Genomic DNA, 27839 nt, shown 5'->3' with positions numbered 1-27839 from the left:
CCGGCCGGACTACGGCTCCCGGCGGCCCCCGCGGGCGGGCAGAGCGCGCGCGCGGGCCGGAAGTGCGTGAGGCGGAGGCGGAGGGGGCGCCTGGTGCGGAGGGGCCGCGGCGAAGCGGCGCCGGTGAGTGCAGGGGCACCGGGGGTCCGCGGGGTCCGGTCCGCCCCGCCCGCCGCCACCGCGAGCTCCCCTCACCCCTCCCTCCCCCCCGCGCCCTTCGCAGCCGCCTCGCCTCGGCTCAGCCCACTCCCCCCTCCCGCCCGTGCTGGGCCTCACCGCGGCGCTGCTCCCCCCCGTTCCCGGTGTCCTGGCCCCGCATGTCCCCGGGCGAGGCTCGTTCGCGGCTCTCGGCACCGCTCTGGCCCTGCCCCAGCGGCGCCTCGTGGTAGGCCTGGGCCCGGGCAGGCCTTGGCGCCTCCTCGCGGCCCCGGGGCCGGTTGGGCCTGCCCGGCCCTTTCCCGGAGCCGCTCGTGGTCCGGGGTGGTTTTCGCAGCCCGTTCCGCCGTCCCATTCCCGGAGATCCCCGTCCTCCGCCCGCGCCTCTGGGCCGCGCCCTTTAGGTTCCCTCCTCCAGAGGTCCCATCCCGGTGTCCGGGGCTCCGCGGGCTGCCGCGGCGCGGGAGCCGCGGCCATCACCCAACTCCGCCGGTGTGCGGCTCCCGGTGCGGCGCTCGGCACCGCCCGCTTCCCGGTGCGCCGGGAGGGATCAGGGTCGGTGCTCTCTCGCTGCCTGCTTGGCGTCCTGCTTGCTCGGGAAGTTTGGCTGAACTTCAGGCGATGTGGCAGAAGAGGCGTTGCAGTGGCTCAGACACACGTGTGAAGCCTGAGTCTTCATTTCCGTGTACTGATAAAGGGTTTTTCTGCTAGTTCGTGGTGTTTTGGGAAAATGAGCATGGTGGGGGTTTCTAAAAATGCATTTCAAAGCCCGCCTAAGGTGATTGTCACAGTATTTCCTGCTGGATGGGGTTCTGGGTGTTTCTGTGGAAAGTGACTTGGTAAGTGTGGAGTGCTCCATGGAATCACCAAACCATGGCATGGTTTGGGTGGGAATGGACCATAAAGGTCATCCCATCCCACCCCCTGCCATGGGCAGGGACACCTTCCCCTATCCCAGCCTGGACACTTCCAGGGGTCCTGGGTGCCCTGTGCCAGGGCCTCACCATCCTCACAGAGAGGAATTTCTCCCTGATCTTCAATCCAAACCCACTTTCAGTGTGCAGCCATTCTCCGTGCCCTGCCTTGGGAGGAGCAGGTGTACTTGTATGTGTGTGGTGTATGCAGCACCATCCTCTCAGAACCTGTCAGAGGTGGGGGACTCCTTAATTTTTGTGTGTACAGTGATGTGCCAGGTGCTGTGGCACAAGAACAGATTTGCTGCTTGAAATGAACAATGTAAAACCATTTGGAAGATGGTCTGGGTTGTCTTGTAGCTGGTGCTGGAAGGGAAGAGCTTTTATTGCTGCAGCAGCAGCAGGGTCACATCAGCAAATGGACATTTTCAGGCTGCTTTTCTGAGAGCACAATTAAATCATCCAGCTCCTCTCTGGAAGGGCTCCTGGGAATTCCCTCTCACGGGGAGCGAGGGCAGATGCTGTGTCAGTGCTGATGGTGTGTGACATTTCGGGGGGGCTTTGCTGTGCCCTTGGTGGGTGCTGGGCTGGGAGAGCTGCTCACAGGGATTGGGTGTCACAGCCTGGGCTCCACTCACTCCAGAGGTGTTTCAGAGCTTTGCCTCCCAGAAGAGAGACAGTGTAGGCACAGAAAGCAAGTGCTGGGACACAGCAGTGTCTTCTCCTGGAGTTTCTGTGGTTGCTCTGTTCTGCTCTGGAAGTTCACAGGTGCCCAGCAGGGAGTGAGGAAATGGCTGGCTTTGTGACCTTTCTGATGGGTTGCACAATCTCACGGCAGATGAAAGGACAAAACAGCACAGTTAGTGTAGAGAGCTTTTGCAAATGTACGTTTTTGTGTCATAGGATCCTCTGGAGGGTCTAGGGCCCTGTGATTTTTGTCTGACATTTCTCAGTTCATCCTCCCTTTGCTGAGAACTTTGCAGGAACAGGGAGGGCAAGTAAGAACTTGATTTGAACCCTTTCCTCCAATGTCCTTAGGCAGCTGAAGGCTGGGAATGCTGCTCCTGAGGCAGTGCTGCAGTGGATGGGCCTTGATGTCTGCTCCACATGAATGATTTGAAAATGCTGCAGTCTGGTCACAGGGGGTTGCAGAGTTCTGGAGTCCTGTCTGTGGGATGAGGGAGGTGCAGGGCTGTCCCTTACCTCATTTTCACATCCTTTTTGTCCAGAGATCCAAAGAGGAAACCTTTTACCTGTCAGGTTATTGCAAAGGGTGGTCAGGCATTGGGAGGGAGGGGCTGCCCAGGGAGGTTTGGAGTCCCCATCCCTGGAAGTGTCCAAGGAACACCTGGATGTGACACTCAGTGCTCTGGGCTGGGCTTGATGATCTTGGAGGTCTTTCCCAACCTAAATGAATCTGTAAAGAGATTCACTGGCTGTAAAGAGCAGTGGTGCTCTGGCTGCAGCCACGTGTTCACCCAGCCTTGTTGGCAGCAGCAGGTGGAGCAGCCATGGATCCCTGCCCCTGTTCTTTGTCTGCCCGTGTCTCTGCTGGCTTCCTGCTGTTTTCCATCCTTCCTAATTCCCTGCCTCTCTGAGTTGTGTCTCTGGAGGACAATTCTGCTGTCAGTGCCTCAGCAATGCTGTCTGGGAAGAGGCTTCCCTGACCACTGAGGTTTGGACCAGCCATGTGCCCTGACCTCCACTTCCAGTTCTTTTTCATGGAAGTAAAGCTTTGTCATGTGTATTGTAAAAAAAATACACCAAAAAAAAGGATATTCTGCTGATGGGGTTATGATAATATAATTTAGCTGCCTGCTGCTTTCTCCAGCTGATTTAAATCAGAAGTGTGTAAAGTATTAAAGAAAATTATCATTTGGGGCAGGCCAGGCATGTGGGCTCACAGTGAGGTGCAGGAAAGCTGGTGAACACCTGATATTGGTGTTGCTATTAGCAAACAAAAATGTTACAGTTATAAAACACCAACACAGAGTAAGTGACAATCCATGCACATCAGCAGATCTAAATTTAGTTTACCTGTTCCCACTTTCTCTGTTGTCAAAAAAAATGTTGCTTTGGGAGGCCCAGGGAGTGCTGAGCTGAGCTGGATAAGCCCGAGGACGCTTTTCATTGTAAGGCCATGATGTTCCCTGGTTGTATCCCTGGAGGAACGGAGTGGTTTTGCAGAAGTTTGAGTATTTTTCAGCTCACTTGGCTTTGTCTTTGTGGAAGGACAGTTTGTCGTGTTGGAACTCCTTAATTGTTTGAGCAGCCACGGAGCCCTTGAACTTTTTCTCCATTTCTGGAAAAGTTTACAGTATCCTGAGCTGTGTTTAGTGGCTGCACGTGCCAGGGCAGGGATGTGGGGTTTGGGTCGTGTGGTTTCCTCAGAATTGTGGCAGTACAGGGAGTTCTTTGGTGAGGCAGGAATTTTGGGATATTTAGCCACATAGTTCAGGCCATGGAAGAGAAAGGAAGGATGGTGGCAATTACAGAAGCTGATGGTGCCAGGTTGTGTGACAGCTGCTGGTGGCTGTGCCAGTGCCCGTTGTGCTGTTCATGGACATGGTGGCTGTGCCAGTGTCCCCTGAGCTGTTCATGGACACAGTGGTGCCCGTGCTGGACAGGCCTGGTAACAAAGCTTAAACTGCTCTGTGAGATTCTGTAATGAGTCCCAGGATGAGGAAGTTCAATTTGGCCCCAACAGCTCCTCAGGTCTTTGTTCCTGCTGGTGCCAGCTCAGATCATGCCTGGAAGGAGCCGGTGCCATTTTGTTTCTGGGTGCCAGGCTGGGCGTGTGGGTCTGGAGGAAACATCCTTCCCCTCCTGACACAGAAACTGTGTTAGGAGGGCCTGAGCGTTGAGGGAGTCACTGCTGGGAGCTTGGAGAAGTGAAGAGTTCCTGCTTAATTTAGCTTTATCATGTCAGGGCTATGAATAGTGAAATCACGGGATCACATTTCATGCCAGCTGGGAATGGTGTTTGCGCTGCCTCACTCCATGGTAACCGGAAGCTGCCGGGCCTTAAAAAAAAAAAAAAAAAGTGAAGCTAATGGCACACAGAGATGGCAGCTGGCTGCTCTGGGGGTTGTTTCCTACCCAAGGAGGGGTCTTCTGTCCGTGCCCTTGCTCCTGTCACACCTTGTGCCTCTCTGGTGTGTGTGAGTGCAGCCTGTGCACTGCCCTGCTCACGGCTCCAGTGATCCCTCAGCAAGTGCCCTGCTCACAATTTCACCCCCACAGTCGTCACCCGGCCATTTTTAGCCTGCCATTATTTACAGGGTGAGGTGGGTGTGCAAAGCCAGAGAGCCCCTGCTGGGACTGCAGGGTGAGGAGCTGGCTGGGCAGGGCACTGCTCCTGCCTTGGGCTGAGTGAAAGCGGGGCCAGGAGCCCTCCAGGAGTGGCTGCTCTGAAGTGGGAGCACTGGAGGTGATGGGGCTGTGGGGTGTCAGGCTGGAGTTCAGCCCTCCAGGGACCCAGGCTCAGCATTAATGATGTTAACTAACCTGTGCCTTAACACGGGGCTGGACATGTGGTAGCAGGTGGCATGGTGTACATTGTCATTTACACCTGAAATAATGACAGGAATCGCTCCTGTGGGGCTGTGGGTGAGGTTGGGTTCCTGAGTTAAGACCTGTGTGTGCACTGTCTGATCAGATGAGGTTATTTTGGTGGCCTTTTTTTACTGGGGAACAATTCTGAGAAGAATGGCTGAAATCAGAATCGTTTCCTGTGCTGCCGAAATAAAAGGATTTGCCAGTGTCTGGTTTGGTTTAAATTTGATTTTCCTTTTTTTTTTACTTAGGTCAATCTCTTCTAAAGAAGCAGTGTTTAGAAGCAGATTTGATGGGACACTTGTACAAGGTATGTGAACACAGCATGGAAAATTGTTCAAAGAAACTTATTCCTTATGTACAGGATTCCTGTGGACAGGCATTTCTCTCTGTTTTGAAGTCTGTCAGAATGTATGGATGGCCTGGTCTGGTGCATTGTCCTTACAATAATACCACAATTAAAAAAAAAATAATTAAAGGACTTTAAATGTTATACCAGGTCATGGAAATCCCTGAGGTAGTGGGATTCCCATTAAGGTAGAGATAAATGAAGTGCTGGCTTGAGAATATGTGAGTAGTTTTGCTCTTTCCAGCTTATAAATGACATTTGCTGGAGTTTGTATTTTCATAGGTTAAACGTGTGGAGAGTTGTAGCTCCTCAGGAGATTTTTTGGCTGTAACTACACTGTCTGTTGCAGAAGAAATTCCTAAGATCCCACAACCAAACAGTTTTGCTGTTACTTGCTGTTTATTTGGAAGCAGAACTTCCACGTTTTTCAGCGTGGCTCCAGCTGGCAGACACCTGAGGGGATGGAAGTGTCCTGGAGGGTGCAGTTCATCCTCCCTTTGCTGAGAACTCACACACGAGTTTGAATTCTTTGAGTTCACTAATTTGTGAATAGTTTTCTTAAGGGGAGTAAATTGGATCATTATTTGCTTCTTGTGGGAATTCCAGAACTCCAGACATGGATTCCCAGCCCCCCAGCATCCAAAGCTGCTCAGAACAGCAGAGCTGTGCTGTGACAAAGCCATCAATTTAGGGAAAATCCTGATCTTTCTGCTTTTCCTAAGCTGTGTAAATTTGGAGGGAAAAAGCTGATGAAATAGGTTTTCCCCTTTTTTTAAAATTATGGATGTTTTCTTCTGTGTTTAACAGAAATTCCAGCCACCCAACTTCTGTAACAGAAGCACCCAGATTTCTAATCAGCTTTTTCTTGGATTGTTTCCTTGAGCTCCCTGTCACTAAACTGTCTGAATAACAACATCTGACTTTTTAAGCTCAAACATTTATAAAACAGTGTCTCTCAAATGGCCAGTTTCAAAAAGTCACTGATTGGGGTTTGTAGATGGTCACATTAATTGGAAAGGGATTGTTCAGCACTACAATCTGCAGAATCAGTTCTTTCCACAAGAACCTGTAAATACTCTTTAACCATTCCATAAACACTGCTTCTAATTATCTGAACCCAGGGCTGGAGCTCAGGGTTAAACTTCTTTAGGGATTTGTTTTATGGTGTGAAACCCCAAATGTGCTTGAAGGAAGATCTCAATTTTGAAAACACATAGACCAGAGAGAAATTAAAACTGCTGCTGACAAATTTGTGTTTCTTTTGCTGTGGCAGAATAATTTTGGATGTTTAACTCATGTTAGAGTAGAACAATGTTTTGTGGTTAGGTTTTTGATAATTATTTTTTTTTTTAGCACTGTTGTCTGGGGCACTTTTTACTGAGGAGGTCTGTAGGTGTAGTTGTAACTTTGGTTAATGTGTGTCATAAATCTTCTGAAAACACACTGATATTGGATCTGGGAAGGGAAATCATTCTGCTTTTTGTTCCCCCAATGAAATTTTATTATAATTAACATTTTAATTTGCTCCTCCATGCCTGGCTGTAGGAACTGTGTTCTACCCTTCCCCTCAAGGATTCTATTGATAACAAGAACATACTTAAAACATCTTGCACCAAAAATTAGCTTGAAAAGGAAGAATCCAGTAGCAAGTGAGGTGTTAAGAGTTGGGTTCTGAACTCACAAAGATGAGCCTGCTCTCTGCACTTGCTGCTGCACTTCAGGGACATGGAGAGAGCTGCAACTCTTTATAAGCTTATTTTTGCAGTGATTGTTGTTGCCTCATTATACAGAGCACACTTTGTAAGGTATTTTGTGGGATTATTTGTTTTTTTCAGAATGCACTAATCTTGTTTGGGTTTTGGGGCTTGGGATTAGGAATTGTAGAGCTGGCAGAAGGAGAATTAATTTTTTTTTTCTTTCCTGGTAATGAGGGGTGTTGAGCAAATGAAGGAGCAGTTCAGCTGTTCCTCCTGAGCTGAATGTCTGTGCTGGTGACACCAAATGGATGCCAAGAGGCTCGGGCAGAAATGTGCTCATTACTAATGAGATGCCACCTCATTTGCTTTGGGCCTCACAGCAAAATAAATCACAACAGCTTCACTCAAATGCTGGCCAGCAAAAAGCAAATTTTTGTTTTCCTACAGCACTTCCAGAGAGCTTCCTACAAAAGCTTTTACAAAACATTTAATATTTATGAGCTGAGTGTTTGCAAACACTGTGTGATAAACGGAAAGCACTGTAATGAATTTCACCACACTGCTTGTGTCTGAGGCGTGTGCACAAGCCATGTCACTTGTTTCCAGGTGTTTTGGGGTTCACGCTCAGATATGAGCACAAACAGCTGCCCTGGCAGGGAGATGCGTGCTGCATTCCCTGTCCAAGCTGGCCAGCTGTGGTGCAGGATGCTCACTGACACCTGGGGATGGAGTGGGCTCAGCTGCAGTGTGCCAGCTGGCTGCCCTGGGCAGGGGAAGGGCTGAAATCCCAGCCCCTGCTGCCTGAAGGACCTCGAACAAAGGAGTGGAGGATGGGAAGAGTCACAAAGTAACACAGGCCAGTTGGAAGCAGGGAGCAGATTCCTGGAAAAAGGCCTTTTGACAACCAGCAGTGTTTTTCATTTGACCCATGACTTTGGCCCATGGAAATGTTCTTTACAGTGTTCTGGAATAAGAAACTCCTGAACTATGATTTCCACTTCAGCAGAGAGCATTGAGCACGTTTCCCAATTTCCTTTCACTATCTGGAAGAAAGGTTTGCTACTCCTGCCTGTTGTGTCTTGACTTGGTTACTTTTTCTGTACTAGTGCTCTAAACACAAGAATAGTATTTTTCTCCAAAGAAGAATCCAGGTTTTGCTCTGGATGACACCTCTGTGTGTAGGATTGTAGCAAACCACTGGTAACAATGATATTTGGGAAATAAACAAAAAACCCAGAGCCCAAGGGTCACAAAGCAAGAAATAATGGATATGACAAACTCTTTCTGGCACTGTGAAAGGCTGGAAGTCAAAGATTTTTGTATGATATAAGCTGAGATTTCTTTTTGTGGACATTTAGACTGATGGACAAGACAACAGTAAAAATAATAAAAAAAGGTCTTTGGCGTGTTGTTCTTTGGATTTAAAAATCACTAAACTTTGCAACTCCACCTTTCCTCTTGGGTGATAACAGGACTTAATCACCAGTTCAGAGAAAGGTTTCAAGGCTACTTGAAAACTGTACTTTTTAGGTGAAGTAAGGACAAGAAATTAATACCTTTAAACAAGTCTGTTTTATGGCTGAACACAGAGTAAGTGACATTCTTGCTGTTAGCTCAGAGGTTTAATAACATGGAGTAATTTCTGAGGTTGTGTTTACTGTTGTTTTCTCTTCTAAAACCTCCACCCCTCCAGCAGTGCATGGAAGGATTCTGAAATGTAACTGTAGACCTGTCAGAAAAGCTCCCAGAGGACTGGTGGCTCCCTTGGATGACGGCGATGTGCTGATGGATGAATTGTCAGGAAAAGAATTGTTTCTGTTGGCTTGTGGATTCCTTTAACAATATGGCAAAATCCTTAGTCCTGGGCCCAGTAAGACCATTCAAATGGGCTGAGAGAAATGACTCCAGCACGGCTGTACAGGTGCACTGACAGATGTGTGTCACAGCAGGTGGGATGGGGCAGGGGAGGTGGAGCAAAGAAGGAAGAAGATTTAAAATTTTGGAAGCATGAACGATCATTTTGAAACCTACATTTTCCATTAAAAGTCCATGAAAATATTCCTGGTCAGCTGTGGTGTGTGTGTTCCCTGAAACACTGGGGATCTGATGAACAGGGCAGCCAGTTCACCTCTGGTGGCAGCACAGCAGTGCATGTACAAAGGTGTATTTTCTTCTCATTTCAGGTTTTCTTCTTGATTTCATAATTGACAAAGCTGAGACGGTGAAATCTGACAGAAGGGTGCAAGGTGTGAGCCTGCTCAAGCAGGTAGGCACAGCAAATAAAATATTCCCAAGAGGTAAAACTGCCTGTCTTGGGGTTTATAATAGACTTTTTATATCTCTTCTGGCCATGCTGCAGGTTAGACTGGTGGTAAAATTCTGCTTTCATTGTTGTTGTGCAAAAAATATGGAGCAGGTTTAGAAGAAAAAAATCAGCCTTGTGTCTTGGAATGTTTGGACTTGTCTTTTTAAGTAACTGCAAAATATAAGGGTAAAGAAGAACAATTTAGTGAAAAAATTCTGGATGTCCTGGAAGAAGTAGTACCTATTTTTGGTTTTTTAATGCTGTATTGATTCATCTTTGGATTTATGCCCTGGTGATTTTTGGGAGAAGAGCACTGCTTCCTCCATATACCATAACTGGCCAGATAATTAAATGTCCCACTGATCTAAGTGTTAAATCCCATATATTGTGCCTTGTGCCCTCCTCCAGCTTTGCTCCAGCATCTCCAGGAGCTCCATGGGCAGAGGAAGATGGGAATGGGAGGTCAGCAGCCACTGGTATTCTCAGAGTTTGTCTTTGCTTCACTTACAGGCACCTCTTTATTTAAAAACCATAACTGGCCAGATTATTAAATGTCCCACTGATCTAAGTGTTAAATCCCATTTTGTGCCATGTGCCCTCCTCCAGCTTTGTTCTTTGCTTGAGCATTGCAGTGATTTCAGTCAGTGGCATTAAAAGTTTTCCTTAACAATTGTGAACATTTAAATTCCAAAGCTGTGGAAGCTCATGGAAGGGCCCAGCTGTGAGAGACTCAATGGTGACCTTTTTTCATTGCTGCAGAGTGGAGCAGAGTTGTGCCTCTCTTTTGGGCTCTGTCAGGAGGTAAAACATTAACTTTCCTGCCACTGTTTCCTGACAATAGTTTGCCTTCTGGGCAAAGTCCATCGTGGTGCTTTAGTGGGAGCATTTGCTCCTCTATTGTTTCCATCAGTGGTCTGCTGGATTGCCCTGAGGGTTTGGAGGGAATGGAGAAAGCAAAGTTTGCTCTATGCAATGTGGTTTTATGACAGATGAACAAGCTGTCAGGTGTCTGTTCCCAGGGGATGGTGCCTTACCAGAGCTTCTAAACTCAGCTCACAGATGGCATCCAAAACCAGGATGTTTTTGGATGGGAGACTACACTCCTTGGGAAGATCTGCTGGACAGCTTAGAACTGGTCCTGCAGAGGAAACAAAGCAAAAAACAAAAGTTGAAACTCCCTGGCAGTGCTTCCAGCAGGACATGCCTTCCAGATGAGTGTAGCAGGCTTTGCCTGCTGGGAGAGGAGATGTGCAGCAGCAGCCTTGGCCCCTCCCAGGTGCAGGAGGAGCTGCTCTTGGGGGTTCTGTAGCTGGGCAGATTAAGGATGAGTCCCTTTAGCAATCTGCAAATGCTTCTGCTTGCAGTCCCTGCTCAGGACACTCCTGCATCTCCAGGAGCTCTGTGGGCAGGGGAAAATGGGAATGGGAGGTCAGCAGCCACTGCTGTTCTCAGAGTTTTTCCTTGCTTCACTTACTTCTTTATTTAAAAAATATAAAATCCTTTTTATAAGAACATGCTTTCAGAACAGGTTATTTTGCTGAACGTATTTTATCTGAGTCAGTCATTCTCAAAACTAAATGTGTATCACAGTAAGTTTACAACTGCAGTTAACTCAGAGGAGCTGACGTGACTCCAGTGTGCAGTTTGTTTAACCTTTTAAGTGCTGCTGGAGCATAGCAACTCTGTTTCTATCCTAGTAGGAGTTACTTCATATGTTAGGAATGAATCAACTTCAAAATGTTGGCAGAGATAAAGAATCCAGGACGTGAGCATTTGGCACACGTTGCACACACCAGGGTGGTTTGGCTGGGAAGTGCTGTAGATCAAAGTGAAAGGCAAAAACTATTAAGCAGATCAAAGTGGTAATTTAAAAATGTATTTTGGGGTCTTCTTGGGATTTCCTGAGAGTTGGTGCCACATCTTCTGTATCTTGCAGTAGTTCCTGTTACCATTTCTTCTCCTCTTCCATGTTTTGGTTTCCAGTGCTCAGCGTTGGATTGTTGTGAGCAACAGAGTAGGAAGTGTTGCAGGAAGTGGTTCAACAGACATATTCAGTGAATTAAAAGGAAATACTTAAAAATTATATTTTCACACATTTTTTTCTCTGAAACATCGCCAAGCACAAGAACAAACTTTGGTTCTCAGTAGCAATATCTTTTGATTTTCATTCCTGGGGGAACAGGGAATAAAACAACATCCATTGTTTCCTAACAGAACAGGAACATCAATTTTATTATTTTTCCTGCATGCTTTCTGATGTGGAATATATTCAAATACCTCAGTTGAATTGATCTAACATCTTTAGTATAGTTAAAGGGAAGAACAGGAGCATGTAACATGATTTTTTAAAATAAAAGCCAACTTCCCATTTCTAGAAAGTCCCAGCTCTGATGATGAACCACCATCCAGTCTCCCAGCAGCTCCTCCTGTCCCAGGCATTGTGTTTTTCCTAGAAGTGCCCTGGCAGAAGTTGAAGCCTTTAGTAACCATATATGTAATTTTGGAGAGCCTCTGGAAGTGGAGGCATTGCAAGTCAGTCCTCTGGAATTTCCTTAAAATGGGTATAACAGCAGCAGCCACACTTGCTCAGTTGTGTTTATGTACCTGGATGTCTCTATTTTTAAACAGTGGTTAAAAAAAAAAGATTAAGTTTGTGCTAACACAGTTCCTTTTTATTTCTGGCTCTTTTTCATTAGTCATTGTAGGTGGAAAGTTTGTTGATAACTTATTGAGTATGCAATTAATGCAAATTTTGCTCGTTGGTAAAGGAGAACAGATCAGGGAGGGTGTAGCTGAAAGATTTGTGTGGTCAGACTATTCCCTGAATCATCATCTAAGGAACTTTCTAACCTTTACCTGGATACATGCCTGAAAATAGCCCAGGTAATTCATAATTACAGCTATTTTGAGTCATTTAGTCCTACAGTGTAATCTCTTCTGTCTCTGACTGTTTGGAAGGACATCTGATTTATTTTGGCTGCAACAGAACTCCTGGCTGGGTGATCCACACTGGTGACTGATCACAGCAACTGCAGGAACTGCACCAGCAGAGAGGACAGGACTGAGCCTGAGCAGAGCTGTGCAAATAGGGTCACATTCCTGTGTCCAGGAGTATCAAATCTTTTTTGATGGCCTCTGAAAGTTTAGATAAAAGTTTATGGGGTGGGGTTTTTGATGGTAAGCTTTTTGATTTCTTCTCTATCCTTTAAAGCAGTGGCAGCTGGCTGCACAGACAGGGATGTGGCTGCAATTACATGGAATTTTCACTTCCATGGGCTAGTTTGCCTCTGGAGGTGTCCTTGCCTCAGCCAGCACCATGGCCCTGCCCCTTCCCAGGTTTGCATTAACTTGGTGCTTTCAACTATCACACTCTCATTTGTGATTGCTCTGGGTTTAGAGCCTTTCATTCTTTTTGCAGTTTTCCTCTTTGGACTGAAATAAACCTTCTATTCTGAGCCCAGCACCATTCATCTGTTCCTAGCAGGCACTTCAAACATTCCTATTTCCAGCCTTATCAAGCTCCACGTCCCTGGAGTCTGTCAGCCTGCCAGGTGCTGCCTGTCCTCTCCTATCAACCACATGCTTCATTTCTCAAATACTTGTCTGTCCCTCTTTCCCTCAGGTGCACTGACAGGTGCTTGCAGAGATGTCTAAAACGAACAAATCCAAGTCTGGCTCGCGCTCCTCGCGCTCGAGGTCTGGCTCGAGGTCCCGCTCCCGTTCCTTCTCCAAGTCCCGCTCCCGGTCCCGCTCCATCTCACGCTCCAGGAAACGCAGACTGAGGTGAGTGTGCAGCCAGAGGGTGCCTGTCCTGGGTTAGGGCATATCTGGGAGAAAACCTCCGAAGGGGCCCCTCCAGAAAGCAAACCCACACGGCCCCACCCCCCAACTTTCTCTCCTTGGAGAGAAGTGGAAAGAACCTGTTTATTTAACAGGCACAGCACCCCCAGCACACAAAATGAACAATACCAGGTGACACCACTCTGTCACCGCTCTGACAAAGATGACAAGTTCAGAAAGTCTCTCTTGGGGGTGGTCGCTCTGTTCTCAGTCCCTCCTGTGCTGGGGCAGCTGCTGCAGCCACAAGGTGCAAACTCTCGGTGTTCCCAGGTCCCAGTCCAGAGCAGGTTTGAGTAGGTCCAAAAAAGGGAAAGGAGAAACAGCCCAGGGAAAATTTGGACTGCTTAGCTAAACTAACTAATGAACAGGAGCAAAAAGCGAGAGCAAAGCAGGAGCGAGAGCAAAGTGAAAAGCAAAGCAAAAAGCAAAAGCAGCACCATGGACTGCCCTGTCTGTGTGTCCCGCCAGCCGTGGCAGAGTGGCTGAAAGCAAAACCAAAATAAAACATTCGGTCTTCAGAGCCAGTCTTGAAGGCACAGAGCATGATATCCAGCATAAACAGAACACACAAATGGGGATACAAGCATCATAATGTCACCCTAGGACAGTGCAGCAGGGCTTTTCCTCCCTTGCAGGTGGTTTCTCACTTAGTTCCTTTCCAGGGAAAGACTCTGATTAGATCCCAGGACAGATAGTGTGTTGTGTGTCAGGCTGCTTCCTGCCAACCTGTGCTGTTGGGGTGTTTCAGTCACTTAGGAGAATAAATTGTGAATAAATAAATAAATAGGAGAGTAAGATGTTTGTTAACACACTCAAGATCTTTCTTTTGAGACTTTGGCTTTTTTAAGGAGGCATTAACGTAATGGATCCCAGACTGGAGGGGTCTTTGTAGATGTCATCATGTGTGTTTCTGCTCCAGAAAAGTGAATTCAAGCAAATTTTAAAATCAATTTTAGACACTGCTGTGAAAGGTGTCACAGACATCTTTGTTATAAAAAAATCCTTTCTTTAGGATTTTTTCTCCTGAGAAGCTGAGAGGCCTCAAGAACAAAATATAAACAATGATTATCTGCTGCTGTGGAATGCAACAGGTGCATCTGGGATTGGTCTCATAGAGTTGTTTCTAATTAATGGCCAATCACAGTCAGCTGGTTCAGACTCTCTGTCCCAGCCACAAACCTTTGTTATTCATTCCTTCTTTTTCTATTCTTAGCCAGCCTTCTGATGAAATCCTTTCTTCTATTCTTTTAGCATAGTTTTAATATAATATATATAATAAAATAATAAATCAAGCCTTCTGAAACACAGAGTCAGATCCTCATCTCTTCCCTCATCCAAGAATCCCTGTGAACATGGTCACAAAAGGTGGAAACAATTCTTGATATATTCTTGCTCCTCCCCTTGGCATGCAGGAGCCAGGTAACAAGGAAGATCCTCCTGGAGGAACAAAGTGAATAAAAATAATTTTGCTGCAGTTAATTTTAAGAAATTATTAATATGTGTAATAGTTGCTCCTGTCTCCCTGAATTGCTTCTGAGCAGGCCAGTTACAGGCTTGTGTCTTCCCTGCATGTTGTTTTTTTCCTTTTCTCTTGGCTAAGCATTCTGCATCTGGCAAAGCCATTCCAGTTGGAGGGGTGTGATGGTGTTCTCCTGCCTTTTCACTCTTATGAATAACACGTATTCTGAAAATCCTCTGGGCTGTGAACCACGTGCAAGTGTTAGCAGTTAGAGATTTTAAAAGTACAGAAGCTCTAATGAATGTACAGTTGGAGAAAGAAGGACATGACAAAACTAAATTAGAGGCGGAGACTTGAGTCCAACCAAGCCCTTTGCAGAAGGAAGCTGGAATGCTGGAGGATCCTTGCTCATTTGGGAATATCTCCTAGCAGTGAAGAAGCTTTGGCAGTTGAGAAAAAGGCACCCTGTGCAAACATGATTATTTCCTCTGTGCTGCTGCTGAAGCTGCTTCTGCTTTATAAATAATTCCTTTTTTTAAAAAAAAAACAAAAGGAGTCTGAATGGAGGGGGTCAGCCCAGCCCAGCCCCTCTGCCTGGCCTTGGGATGTGCTCCAAGGTAGGTCTGGTGGGATCTCAGCATAAAAAGCCTTTGCTGTATACTTGAGGATGCACCACAAATTGTTTTATTCTTCTTTTGGTAGGTTTCTGTTTCTCCTAAGTTACAGTGCTGTGTTGGAGTCTGCCTAGTATCTTCTGCTTTCTTTATGACTATTTCTCACTTCTTGTAAATGCTGGGGCTTTAGCCCTGGAGCGGTGCAGTGCCCACAGTTCTGGGGGCTGGCAGAGTTGGGGGAATTATCACTTCTGGTGCTTCTTTTACTGCATAACTTTTACTGTATTTTTCTAAAAAGATTTCTGGTAAATAGTCTGCAACTTTTGGAGTGAAATCTTCCTGCTGCAGCCTCTGTAAATCACTAGAACAGATTTTGGAAGCGTCCTACGACAGGTCCTTGTTGATAATTGATCACAGATGCAGCATTGTCTGAAAATTGAGCATCTCTGTTCCTCATGCCTTGGACTAGAACTTCTTATAACTGGTTCTTGCCTCCTGCCTCTCTGCTTTTCCTTCTGGTTGCTGTTGTTTGAATGAAGAAGTGTCTCAGATAAATTTTTTGCTTGTTTGAAGATGGAAAAATCTGTTAAAATGGTCATTAAGCTGTTTGTTAGCAATGATTGGGTATGAATAAGAGTTTCCTGCTAAACTGTGACCTGTTTGGTGGGAGGAAGAAATGAAAATGGAACTAAAGTTCATCTCTGACTGCACATGTGTGCTAACCATGTAGGAATTCCAACAGCAGGTTGTTCTCCCTTGGTTCTGGGGGTTTGGGGTGTGAGAGGTGAGGAGCAGCACTGAGATCTGTGTGAGGAAGTTCATGTCCATTGGAGTACGACCAATGTGTGTGTCAGAGCCAGAAAGGGCTGTGGAAACTGTTCCAATTAATGTTATTTACTAAAATTCCATTTGGAAAAATCTCTTTTCTATTTCAACTTCCTAGTTTGGCCAGTCTTTCCTGTAGCTACAACGGGACCTTTAAACAGTTACACAACCGCAGCAATTTAATGGGAGAAGCTGCTGGGACAGTTAGTCACCGGAATCTGCATTTTTTCCAGGGTTTGTGCATTCCGGGATTCTGGTTTTGTGGATGTGGGCAGGGACGTCCACAGCGGCACCTGGTGGTGCCTGGCAGAGGTGTCCCAGAGCTGTCCCTGCCCGGGAACTCCAGGGGATGGAGCCACGATGAGGCCATGGGATGGAGGCATGGGATGGTGGGATGATGCCACGGGATGGTGCCATGGGATGGGGCCACAGGATGGAGCCATGGTGCCAGGAGATGGTGCCATGGTGCCAGGGGATGGAGCCATGGGATGGTGCCACAGGATGGTGTCATGGGATGGTGCCACAGGATGGTGCCATGGGATGGAGCCATAGGATGGTGCCATGGGATGCACCTTTTGGAGCTTAAACCTATAGGGCAGCGTGCCCTTCACCCCACTGCTGCCATGCTGCTTTGGGGTGTAGCCATTTATTATATTTACCTAACAAAGAAGTGAAGTTTCATCTGGATTATCAGAAATTTAAAGTGTATCTGAAGTTGGGACAAAAGGAGGAGATTTTGGGGTCTGCTGCAATAACAGTAGCATGGTTTGTATAAAATATACTTCTTTGTGGGCGAGGTATAACCATGACCTTGAGCTGTTAAGGGCTGGATGATTGAGATCTGACACTTTTTCTGAAGCTGGATAAGCAGCTGTTTTCATCCCAGCAAAATAGAGAGCAGCATTACTTATCATGGTCTCTGCAATGATCCTGAAATCAAATATTTGACAGTATTACGATACAAGTTATTTCCACTGCAATTTGTTCATGGCAAAGTGTAATACCTCAATCAGATACGGGTAAACCAAAGGATTTTCTTTTTAAAGCTTAGAAATGAGTTTTTCAAAGTCTTTTAAAAATATGTCTTCAAATAAAAAGTTGTGGCAGAAGAATAAACTCGAAAAACAAATTATGAAAAGAAACTATAACCTAAAATATTTTTGCAATTCTTTTTTTTTCTCAGTTCTAGGTCTCGTTCAAGATCCTATTCTCCATCTCACAACAGAGAGAGGAACCACCCACGAGTGTATCAGAACCGAGATTTCAGAGGCCATAACAGAGGCTACCGGAGGCCGTATTATTTCCGTGGGCGGAACCGAGGGTTTTACCCCTGGGGCCAGTACAACCGAGGAGGATACGGCAACTACAGATCCAACTGGCAAAACTACCGCCAGGCCTACAGCCCTCGCAGGGGGAGGTCGCGCTCCCGCTCGCCCAAGAGGAGATCTCCTTCCCCAAGGTCCAGGAGCCATTCCAGGAATTCTGATAAATCGTCTTCTGACCGCTCAAGGAGGTCTTCCTCTTCCCGCTCGTCCTCCAATCACAGTCGGGTTGAGTCTTCCAAGCGTAAATCTGGGAAGGAGAAGAAATCATCCTCCAAGGATGCCCGGGCATCGCAGGCTGCGGGAGATAACCAAGGAGACGAGTCCAAGGAGCAGCAGTTTTCAGGAGCGGGGGCTCAAGATGCCAAAGCATCCGAGGGATCAAAAGCGTGGCAAGATGTCAGCAGCTATGGCACGGGCTCCACGTCCCGGGGCTCGGTGTCGGAGCTGAGCCCCCGCGAGCGCAGCCCTGCCCTCAAGAGCCCGCTGCAGTCGGTCGTGGTGCGGCGGCGCTCGCCCCGGCCCAGCCCCGTGCAGAAGCCGAGCCCGCCGCGCTCCAGCCCGTCCCCGATGGGCTCTGCCGCCCAGAGCGGCTCCAGCTCCTTCCAGGGGGGCTCCCACCAGAGCCCCTTCGAGCACGGCTCGGCAGGAATGAGCCCCGGCAGAAAGAGCCCGGTGTGCAAAAGCCCCACACCCGTCAGCTCGCTGTATGGTGCCGCTCCGAAGGAGGAGGGCACGGCTCCCGGGGGAGGAGCCTTCTCCAAGAGGCAAGTGATGGGTTTTGTGGTGCTGGGTTGTTTTTTTGGGTTGCTTTTGAGGAGCCAGCTGCTCCATGAGCAGGGCAAGGGGCTGGGGCAGGCTCCAGCTACAAGCTGTGCCAGCATACTGCCAGCTCTGGGCCTGGTCCTTTCTGAATTATGGAAAAAACACAGCCCAGAGTTGTAGGAAGTTGGAATTGGTTTTCCAACTTGGATACTTCTAAAGATTGTATATATTCCCTGCAAAAATGTTCATAGCCCATGAACGTTTGAAGTGGAGATTGCCCAAGGAGGTTTCTTGGCAGCTGGAAGCTCACATTTCCCAGTTATGTATGTGTTGGTTATAGACATTTTTAGTGTTGCCTCCTGGAATTGTTAGGTACTGTAAATTAGAAGAAATTAATTAAATCCTACTACATATCCTGCTGCAAGCAGCCTGGGGCAGGTGCAGCTGCAGTGCTCTTGCCTGTGTGTGTGGGTAGGATGAGAAACTAAAGCACCAAATACATCTCTAAAATGAAGACAGCCTTCCATGCAGAAGGCATCTGCTTCAATCATTCTCTAGATTAATCCACTGCAGATTGTGCCCAAAGGAGACACTTTGTTTTAAAAGATACAGCACCATTCACAAGTGCTTTCAAGTCTTTATTGTTTTTTAAAGATGGTTTGAACTGATTCTATATTAAGGATGTCTGAAATTTAGAAAGGGAAAAACTCCTGTGACTCTTTATTTAGACTTTCCAAAGCATGGAGCTGGTGAGCTGGTGTCCATGGGCTTTCCTGCTGTCCCACAGAGCCAGGGTTTTGATTTGTGAATGCTTTAAAACTGTTCAGATGCTATAAACCAGCTGAATTGTTCTCAACAGAAGTGTTTTATCTCTCCCAGCAGCATATTCTCCTCTGTTAACCTGTTTGCTTTTATTTGTGTTTGCAGTCTGTCATGAAATATTTAGCTTACCTATGAAACTTGCATCCCAAATTTGAAGTAGCTTTTGAGGCTTTTATTTCCAGTGTGTTGTTAAAAGCAGAACAGTCCAATTTGAAAGGTTTGATGTGTTGTTCTCCTGAACCAGGTTTGTAAGTAAATAAACAGAGTGGGTAAGATGTTCCTCTTTTCCTTCCAATACATCTGTGGGTCAGCTGGGTTTGATTTGTCCTTGAGCCTCATTCCATCAGTTCTGCATATCCATCTCCTTGTACGTTTGCTGAATTTAGTGAGAACAAAAGTCTGAGTAATCTGCTTGACATTTTAATTATTATAGGGCCTAGAGGCAGCTTTCAGTACATGCATAGCTTGGTGTTCTCTGAAGTTTTGACTCTTTAAACTGAAGAATTGACCTCGTTGAGCTCTAATAAGAAACCTCCTGTAATGTCTCTTTATGACCAGGTATCTGGAAGAGCAGAAGACAGAGAACGGGAAAGACAAAGACCAGAAAGTAACAAATGCTGAGAAAGAAAAAAGTAAAGAAAAAGGGAATTTCTCTGAGTTGGGATCAACAGATGGAAAGGCAAAATCTGACTCGTATGGATCAAAAGCTGACTCAGAGAAGGGATACCGCGGCAGTCAGTCGCCCAAGCGCTACAAGTTCAGGGATGACTTTGACAAGCTCAAGGTCCCAGAGTTCCACAAGGAAGGTCATTATGGGAAAGATGAAACAGATGAGCAGGACAAGAAAGACAAGGCCAAGGGCCGGAAAGATTCGGAATTTGATGATGAGCCCAAATTTATGTCTAAAGTCGTAGCAACTTCAAGTAAAAGTCAAGAGGAGGATAGGTCAGGAAAATGGGAAGGTGTGGTGTTCCTGCCACCTGGGAAAGAGAAGCAAAGGAAGCCTGATGAAATGGAGGAGGAAAGCTATTCTGAAAGATCCAAAAAAGAAGACAGATCGGGATCCAAGAGAAATGAATCTGGTCACAGAGGTTTTGTACCTGAAAAGAATTTCAGAGTGACCACTTACAAGTCAAGCCAGGAAAAAAGCTCTTCCCCTCCACCAAGGAAGGCTTCTGAGGTGAAGGAGAAGCCAGGCACCAAAGTAGAGGGGCTAACTCCTGGCAAATCCTCCTTTTCCATTACTCGTGAGGCCCAGGTCAATATTCGAATGGATTCCTTCGATGAGGATCTTGCACGGTAAGGATCTGCCAGCTTTTGAGCAGTCTCAATAATGATGTTTTTTCCTGTTTTTCTTCCTGAGATCTCCATGTGCTTGCCAACTGTGAGGAAGGCTGAGCAATATTGCATCACAATTTGTGGTTTTGGGAGCTAGAGATTAACTTTTTCCTAACCTTTGCTGTGTAAGACTAGTTTGGGATGCACCAGGCTCTGGGAAGAGCCCCAGATGGAGTCAGGTACTCAGTGGCTTCTGGCTGAGGGAAGCTGAGTTGTGCAGGGGAGCTACTGTGCTGCTTAAATCCATTTGACCCTCTGCCATGTGTTTTACTACTCTTATTCTCCATGCAGCATTAGAATAGTGACCTGAATTATCACAGAAACCTGGAGCAGTGTGTTTAGGGATGTTTAAAGGAGCTTTTGACTACTCGTGGGTGCCTCCCTGATAACAACATAAACCACCAGTGAGCTCCCAGCTCCTGCAGAATTAAACACCTTAAATTCCTCTCCTTCACCCCATTTTTTTTGTTTCATGGGCTCTTCTTTTTGCAGTCCCAGTGGAATATTGGCTCAGGAGAGGAAGCTGTGCAGGGATCTGGTGCACAGCAACAAGAAGGAGCAGGAATTCCGCTCCATTTTCCATCACATCCAGTCGGCTCAGTCGCAGCGCAGCCCTTCTGAACTGTTTGCTCAGCACATCGTGACTATAGTCCATCATGTAAGAGGTGGGTCAGGAGTCTGTGTGTCCTCGCGGAAGGTTCACTCCTGCCTTGCCCAGATCAGTGGGGTTTGTGCACTCAAAATGCCTGCAGTTGTTTTCCAGCAGATATTCCAGAGATTAGAGGAGCAGCACGATCACAATCATCTTTATTTACATAAATACTCCTCTGCACAGGCAGAAGCTGTTCTTGTTATTGCCTGAGAAATATTCAGAGTTTGAGACTTAGAATTCTGTGTTCTGATGAGTTTGAGAGACTCGCTTGAAGAAATTGTGTTCATTTCACTGAAACACCAAAAATTGAAACTGCAGTTTGTCAGCAGCATTAGAGCTCATCCTCATGGTGCTTCACTGACCTGCACCTGGGTTTTCACAGGCTGTGGGATGGGTGGGCTTTGTCTTTTTACAAAACTGGCACTAATATTTTGGTATTGTTTGTTCCAATCCCTGACAGAGCATCACTTTGGGTCTTCAGCTATGACGCTGAACGAACGCTTTACCAAATATCTAAAGAAAGGAATGGAACAAGATGCAGCTAAAAACAAAAAGAGCCCTGAAATCCACAGGTTGGTGCCATTAGACACTGCCTTAACATTGCAGAAGTACTCCAGATTTCATTTCTTAAGCTCTGGAATAATTCCAGAATAATTCAAATCTATAACTAGCTTCAGCCAAAAAAAGGAAAAATGTGGGGAGTTTTAAAATACCTTTGGGAATACTGGTGTGCTTTAAAGGACATTTGATCTAAAATCTTCAGCTTCTTCTTATAAGCAAGGTTATATCTCTGTTGGTTTTTCTTTTCCTTTAGGAGGATAGATATATCTCCCAGTACTTTTAGAAAACATGGATTCTCTCAAGAGGAATCGAAAAGCTCCAGAGATCCTGGCTTCAAGGTGAACTGTTACTCTGATTAGTTTAATTCAACAAAATGAGTGCATTGGGCATGAACTTAACAGTGATGTTTTTGTTTAAATTACTCTCTACTTAAGTTTGTGTTTTTCTTTTAAGGATGGGCATAATTCTAAAAATGAACTACAAAGGGTTAATTTTTATTAAAAATGTATCAACAACCTTTGTGAAGTGGTTAGACTATGGTAAATGACCCCAAAGTCAATTGAGGTGAGCTTGAGAAAAAAGAGAGGATTTTTGGAACAAGTGCCCATGATGAGAGAAGAGACTTTTTGTGATATTTTTCTGCTTGTAAGTATGATTAACTCCATTGTTACGTGCAATTTTGCCAACCATGTTTTCAAAGACATGCATGTCAAAAAGAGGAAAGTAAAACTAAATGCTGAGCTAAAGCAGATGCACTGTTAAGCAGTTGATAAATTTTGTTCTAACAACTGACTGTGCCATTTCTGTTGATTGCTGTTACTTTAACATTCAGCACTTGTCTTAGATCCAGAGCATTTTGGATTGAGTGTTTTAGCTTTGCTGAGTAGATGAATGTTAAGCCATTGCACTCACTGTAAACAATCATAAAAAAGGCTTAACGTAAAATGTTTGAGATTTTAACCTTTGTTTATTCACCTTCATACATATTTACATTGAAGAGATTTTAACCAGTCCTGCTGAAACCTTACTTGTTTCATATTTGTTTTCGATTTTTTCCAAACACACTTGTGGCTTGACATGGACGATGGTGAGATGGATTTGATGGGCCTGAACTCTGAGCATCAGCTTGGCAGAGTGTGTTATAAACGTGGTTTCCAAACAGCTCGCCAGCCTTCCGTGAAACAGACGTGCCCTCCCAAACCCAAATAGGTGTTTGCTGTGCCACATAAGGGAGCTGCTGCTGATTTTGTCACTTATCTGTCATCCATCGTGTTGGGAGCAGTTTTATTCTCAGAGTAGAAATTAAAGCTCTTTGCCTGGGGAAAGTAGAAGAGCAAAATACCAAAACAAAATGCCTGCTTTCACTCCTGCGTTATTTGACATATTTATTTAAACAAAAAAGTGGTTAGAAACTCATGTAAGTAAAAATTTAACAGCTAGAGAATTACTAATCCTTTTGTATTTAATTGAAGGCGATTAATTTGATGTATGTTGCATATCAAGTTGTACAGTTCCCAGGATGAGTGTTGTGTAAATGCAGTAGCAATGGCTGAGGCTGGGTGTTGGTTCCAACATGGTGTAAGGCTTCCTGCTGCCCAGTTTTGTCAAACCACAGCCACTGTCACTTAGGGCAGGCAGCAGAATCTCACCCAGGTGCCACAGGGCTCAAAGGAGGAGCAGGGACAACAACTGCTCCTTTCCCAAAGAAAATCCCAATCCCTTCTTGAAGTACCAATTTAAATACAGCTCAAAGCAAGCACTGCCAGGTGTCTTTTATGCTTGTTTTTAATTAGCAATGTAAATTTAGTTTTGATTTTTCATGCAGCTGGTGGGTTTTTGCTCTGTGAGACACCAGCTTGCTTTGGCAGACTTGGCAGGACTGTGGGAGACACACAGAGTGTGTCTGTGGGGCTTTGTGGCACCTGTCACACGGTGCCCTCCAGCCCAGGGGAAGGAGCTGTAGGTGGCATCTGCACCCAGTAAATCTTCCTGACAGACATAGTAATGCCTCCCTATCCATGGGAAGTTGGCCTTCTCCCAGACCCCTTGGATGCTGCCTTTCACTGGCCTCCTCCTGCCCCTTGGATCACTAATCTTGGATAGCTCCAAGCAGCAAAGAGCTTTTGCTTCTCCCAGAGCATCACTTTTAGACCTGGGATTAAAATCCCTCTGGCCCCTGGCCAGGTGAGACTGTCAGCAGGACCTCAGGTGCACCCATGGGCTGTCAGAGAGCTCTGCCACACTGTCCTTGTGGTCCATAAACAGCTGGATAGAATCCCTGAATTGTTCACATCCTTGCTGGCCGTGGTGTACAGTAAATGTCAGCTTCCATGCCTCCCTCCCCTCTACCAGACTGTTTATTTTAATGCTGTTTAAAGAGGAGATTAAAAGTTTAAAAATCAATGATTTTAAGTGTAGGAAAATTAAATTCTGACAAAGGCAGACTTACTTTAATAGTGCATTATTTGACATCTTAAAGTGGAATGTTCATTAGTGCTCAGTTAAACTCCAGTTCTCCAGAAGTCTGTGCAGTCAGTAAAGCAAAGTAAATGGTGCTGAGCTGGGGCACCGCAGACCTTGTGTTCAACTCTGCCCTCCCTCTCCTCTGCGTTTGTAGGCTGAAGGGAAATATAAGGACGACCCTGTTGATCTGCGCCTTGATATTGAACGCCGTAAAAAACATAAGGAAAGAGATCTTAAACGCGATAAATCCAGGGAGTCGGTGGACTCGAGAGATTCAAGTCACTCAAGGGAAAGATCAACCGAGAAAACGGAGAAAAGTCACAAAGGCTCAAAGAAAAAGTATGTAGGAAACCCGGTAGCCATTTGCTTGTGCCTCTCGTGTCTCTGCTGCTCAGGTTGGAGACGACACCGTGTACAACAGTTGTGCACACAGTTGTGCCCCTGTGACATAACTCCTCCAGTGGCCTGAGCTGCCCCTCTGCGTGTGGTCTCGCTATCATTGTATCTCTCAGAAACACTAAATAATTGTAAAAGGTAGATGGGAAAGCTCCATGTGTCAGGATGGGTGAGTCACTTTTCCTTCTTGTTCCTGTTGTGTCAGGAGAGAAACGGCCATGTTAAAATGACTTGGCTTTGATGTTCATTTAATCCTTTTCTATTAGCTTAATTTTCCACTTGATTAAAACTCCATGGATGCATGCTAAGCTGAGAGCGGATGGTGTAAACATCTTAGGAAGGAGCAACAAGTTCCTTCAGGAGAGGTCTTGGGCCCTGTGTTAAAGCCTGAGCTCTTCCTACGGCTTTTCCTCTTGTAGTAGGAAAAGGAGAGCATGGCATTGATAAGGGAGTGATAAAGAAGTGGTTTTGTATCTGATGGGTCACAGCTGAGTGCCTAATGCTGTTGTGTCCCGCTCCCCTCCGTCCCCACCACTGGAACAGGAAACACCGACGGGTGCGGGAGAGATCCAGGTCCAGCTCATCGTCATCGTGGTCCTCTCACTCAGTGAAAGCAGAGGAGTATCCCGAGGAGACTGAGGAGAGGGAGGAGAGCTCCACAGGCTTTGACAAATCCCGCCTTGGGACTAAGGAATTCTCTGGTCCAAATGAGAGAGGAAGAGCGAGAGGAACCTTTGTAAGTGTTCTCCACCCCTGCCCCAAGTGTTCTCCACCTGTGCCCTGAGGGTTGATTCCCAAAGTGGGCAGAAGTGGCTGTTGTGTGTTGCTCTCAGTTAAAGCAACCCTAGAGGAGAAGCCCTCAGGGTGATGAGCCCCAGTGTAATCACTCCAGGTTTAGAGCGTCAGCCAGGCTGCTGGGAGTGTGCTGTGGGCAGCAAACTCCAGCAGAACAAAGCCTGGAAACTTCTGTGCATTAGTGATGCTGAGCAGCCCGATGGGCACATGCTGTGCTTCCACTGGGGTTTGGCCACACTCGTGTGCAGTCCATGTACAGAGGGGTCTCACCTGCTTGGGGGTGTCCTGGAAATGCCTCTAGGTGATCTTCATCAGCTTTAGGAGCTGTGATGTGCTGTGTGATCAGATGAACTAAAAACCCAAAACCATGAGTGCAGGAGGTGATGTGGCCACACTAAAGCTGTCCTCTTGCTTTAGTGATGGGTTTTAGAGGTGTTTTGGATGGGATCTTGGGAGGGGTGGGGTGGGAGGATTCTGCCTCTGCAGCTGTTCTATTTTTCTCCTCTGTGTTTGTGTTGCAGCAGTTCAGAGCTCGAGGGAGAGGATGGGGCAGAGGCAACTTTTCAGGCAACAACAACAGCAACAGCGGCGGCAACAACGACTTCCAGAAGCGCAGCAGAGAGGAGGAGTGGGACCCTGAGTACACACCTAAGAGCAAGAAATACTACTTGGTACGTACCTGGGTGCTGAGACACCCGTGTGCTCCAGGTGTGTCCGGTCTCGGGTGCTTTAGAGCCAAAAGCACCCAGGTAAGGCTCCGGGTGACGCTTCATGGGCAGCTGCCAGCTCCTGCCTAAAGAGAGCTCGTTCCTGCTCCCTGTAGAGTGGCTCCCATTAAGTGGAGCCCCAAGGGCGGTGGCAGAGGCGCGGTGCAGGGCGGTGCCAGCCTGTCTCACCTGCTGTCCTTGGCTTCCCGTGCAGCACGACGACCGCGAGGGCGAGGGCACGGACAAGTGGGTGAACAGGGGCCGCGGCCGTGGCGCCTTCCCCCGGGGAAGAGGCCGCTTCATGTTCCGCAAGTCCAGCACCAGCCCCAAGTGGGCTCATGACAAGTTCAGTGGGGAAGAGGGAGAAATCGAAGACGACGAAAGCGGAACGGAGAACCGGGAGGAGAAGGACGCCCTGCAGACGACGGCCGAGTAGCCGCGGGGCCCACGCGGTGCTGGGAGCCCTGGCAGGAGGGGAGGGGTCAGGCTGGTGCTGGGGCGTCAGGGTGATCCCCACGTGCTGAGCAGAGCCCTGGAGAGCAGCTCGGAAACCATCCCGACGTTGTTTAACTGCATTTCCAGAGTTCAGCCTCCCCAAGCACGGACTGGGACTGATCCATCATTTACGCTCGGATCCGCTCCTGGAGTTTCTCTTCCCAAAGACTTCTCTTCCCTTCTGGACTGGATACGGTCAAGCGCTGGGTGAGACCCCAGATTTTCCCTTCTCTGTGACCTGATGGATGGTCGGTTATTTTTTGGTAACAGGCTTTGAGGATGATGTGGTTTTAGTTTGTGCCCACCTGACCTCACCTGTCCTGACATTTTGTTTCTCTTTTATAATTTGACCCAGTGATAGTCGGGGTTCACTCGCCCGCTCAAATTTTCCTCCCCTATTGTGTATTCAATTTTCTAAATTCTGCTTATTTTAGGCCTTTACATACGTAGTAGCATCAATTCAGAGATAATTTTGGAAACTATTTTTGGTTCTTATAAATAAGAAAATAATGAAGCATGTGAGTAAACATCTAAATGTTCATTTGTTGGGACCAAACTGCTATGACCTATTTTTTTTTTTAAACTTTTTTTAATGTAACAGTTGAATTTAGGGCCTTTTAAAAATTATTGTTTTCCTTTTATGTTGGAAGTTAACAAAATTAGCATGGTTTAAAAGAGAAAAAAAATTACACCCTACTTCTGGCCACTGTTTGTGTTCACTATTAGGCCTGGTGTGTGCTGGACCCCAAACTGCTTTGTAGCATTTGTGTCTCCTCCCTGCAGCTGGTTGTGACCCGAGTGCCCTTTCCAAGGTGACACGGTTTTCTAAGGAACTTCCGAATTCTTCTTGGGGAAAAATACAAATGGAGATGAGAATTTTTCAATATTTTTTATTAATCTTTTTATAAAACCAAAAAGCAGATTCCTCCTGAGCTGGTTGAGGACGGCCCTTAGGATGCATTTCTTTTTATCTTCTACTTTATTCTGGAGCAGTTTGTGAGGGTTCCCGGCCAGGTCTGAGCCTGGGCGGGGAGGCACAGCCGTGCCCGTGCTCCCCCTGTCCCTCTCCCCAGGATTGCTGTGCTGTTCCCCACACACCAGCTAGAGTTTGGTTTGTTTTGACTTGAACAGTTCCTGTTTAGCAAAGCCCCGAAGTTTGTTTATGCAAATAAAATACAATAAAATAAGTCGTAGGTGTAACTCTGCTTGGTTTGTGTCCTGAGTCGCTGGGTGGGAGCCTGAAAGGACCAAGGAGCAACAGGGGAGCAGCTCCCTGTTGGGTTTTATGCACTAACAGATAATTCAGCTGCTGTTTTGGCAGCCTGGGGACAGTGGTGATACAGCCTGGCCAGCAGGGGTTGTGTCACCGTGCACAGGAGCAGCTCCATCCTTCCACCAGGAGCTCACAGCCCCGTGTGCTGCCCTGCCTGTGCCCAGCAGCAGCTGCTTCTCCATCCCAAGGAGGCTGCTGGGGGTGCTGCTGGCTGTGCAGCCTCTGCACGAGTTCAGCTTTCCTGGCTGCTGTGGGTAACGGTGGTGGCCAAGAGCTGTTGGGCCAGTGCTGGGTTAATGGCACAGTGGTGCTTCCCTTCACACTCAGCCCTGAGCCAGCCTGGGGAAGTGGGTGCCCAGTGTGTGCCCAGCTCCTTGGTCTGAATGGCCACACCTGGGAGTGCAATGGAGCCTCTGTTCTGCCATCCTTCTCTGCCCTATGGTTGATTCCCAGCCCTCTCCCTGCCTCCAGCTCGCTATTGCTGGGTCAGATGCGTTTGGCCCAAAGGAATATCCAGGTGCGGCTGTCTCCTGGAG

At 46.8% G+C, this 27839-nt stretch overlaps 1 protein-coding gene across 1 annotated transcript; it reads left to right on the top strand.

Annotated features, from left to right (window-relative positions):
- The first annotated feature begins 52 nt into the window (after positions 1–52).
- Positions 53–27230, top strand: THRAP3 (thyroid hormone receptor associated protein 3). Its single transcript, XM_054292552.1, has 13 exons — positions 53–123; positions 4877–4935; positions 8855–8937; positions 12599–12759; positions 16898–17803; positions 19182–19922; positions 20454–20626; positions 21074–21185; positions 21428–21512; positions 23792–23976; positions 24577–24769; positions 25350–25499; positions 25750–27230. The coding sequence occupies exons 4-13, from the start codon at positions 12623–12625 to the stop codon at positions 25969–25971; spliced, it is 2904 nt and encodes a 967-aa protein (XP_054148527.1). The 5' UTR covers positions 53–123; positions 4877–4935; positions 8855–8937; positions 12599–12622; the 3' UTR covers positions 25972–27230.
- Positions 27231–27839: the final 609 nt, after the last annotated feature.

This window comes from Melozone crissalis, unplaced genomic scaffold (genome assembly GCF_028551555.1).
Source record: "Melozone crissalis strain CALT ecotype California unplaced genomic scaffold, PUWL_Pcris_2 ptg000111l_1, whole genome shotgun sequence".
Taxonomy (NCBI): domain Eukaryota; kingdom Metazoa; phylum Chordata; class Aves; order Passeriformes; family Passerellidae; genus Melozone; species Melozone crissalis.
This window is presented reverse-complemented; position numbering and strand designations above follow the sequence as displayed.

What these genes read in the sequence shown, in the direction of transcription:
- THRAP3 (XM_054292552.1), top strand. Translation starts at nt 12,623, where the DNA reads ATGTCTAAAACGAACAAATCCAAGTCTGGCTCGCGCTCCTCGCGCTCG. An exon ending in TTCGATGAGGATCTTGCACG is followed by an intron (nt 19,923 to 20,453) that starts GTAAGGATCTGC and finishes TTCTTTTTGCAG; the next exon opens with TCCCAGTGGAATATTGGCTC. An exon ending in CCAGAGATCCTGGCTTCAAG is followed by an intron (nt 21,513 to 23,791) that starts GTGAACTGTTAC and finishes CTGCGTTTGTAG; the next exon opens with GCTGAAGGGAAATATAAGGA.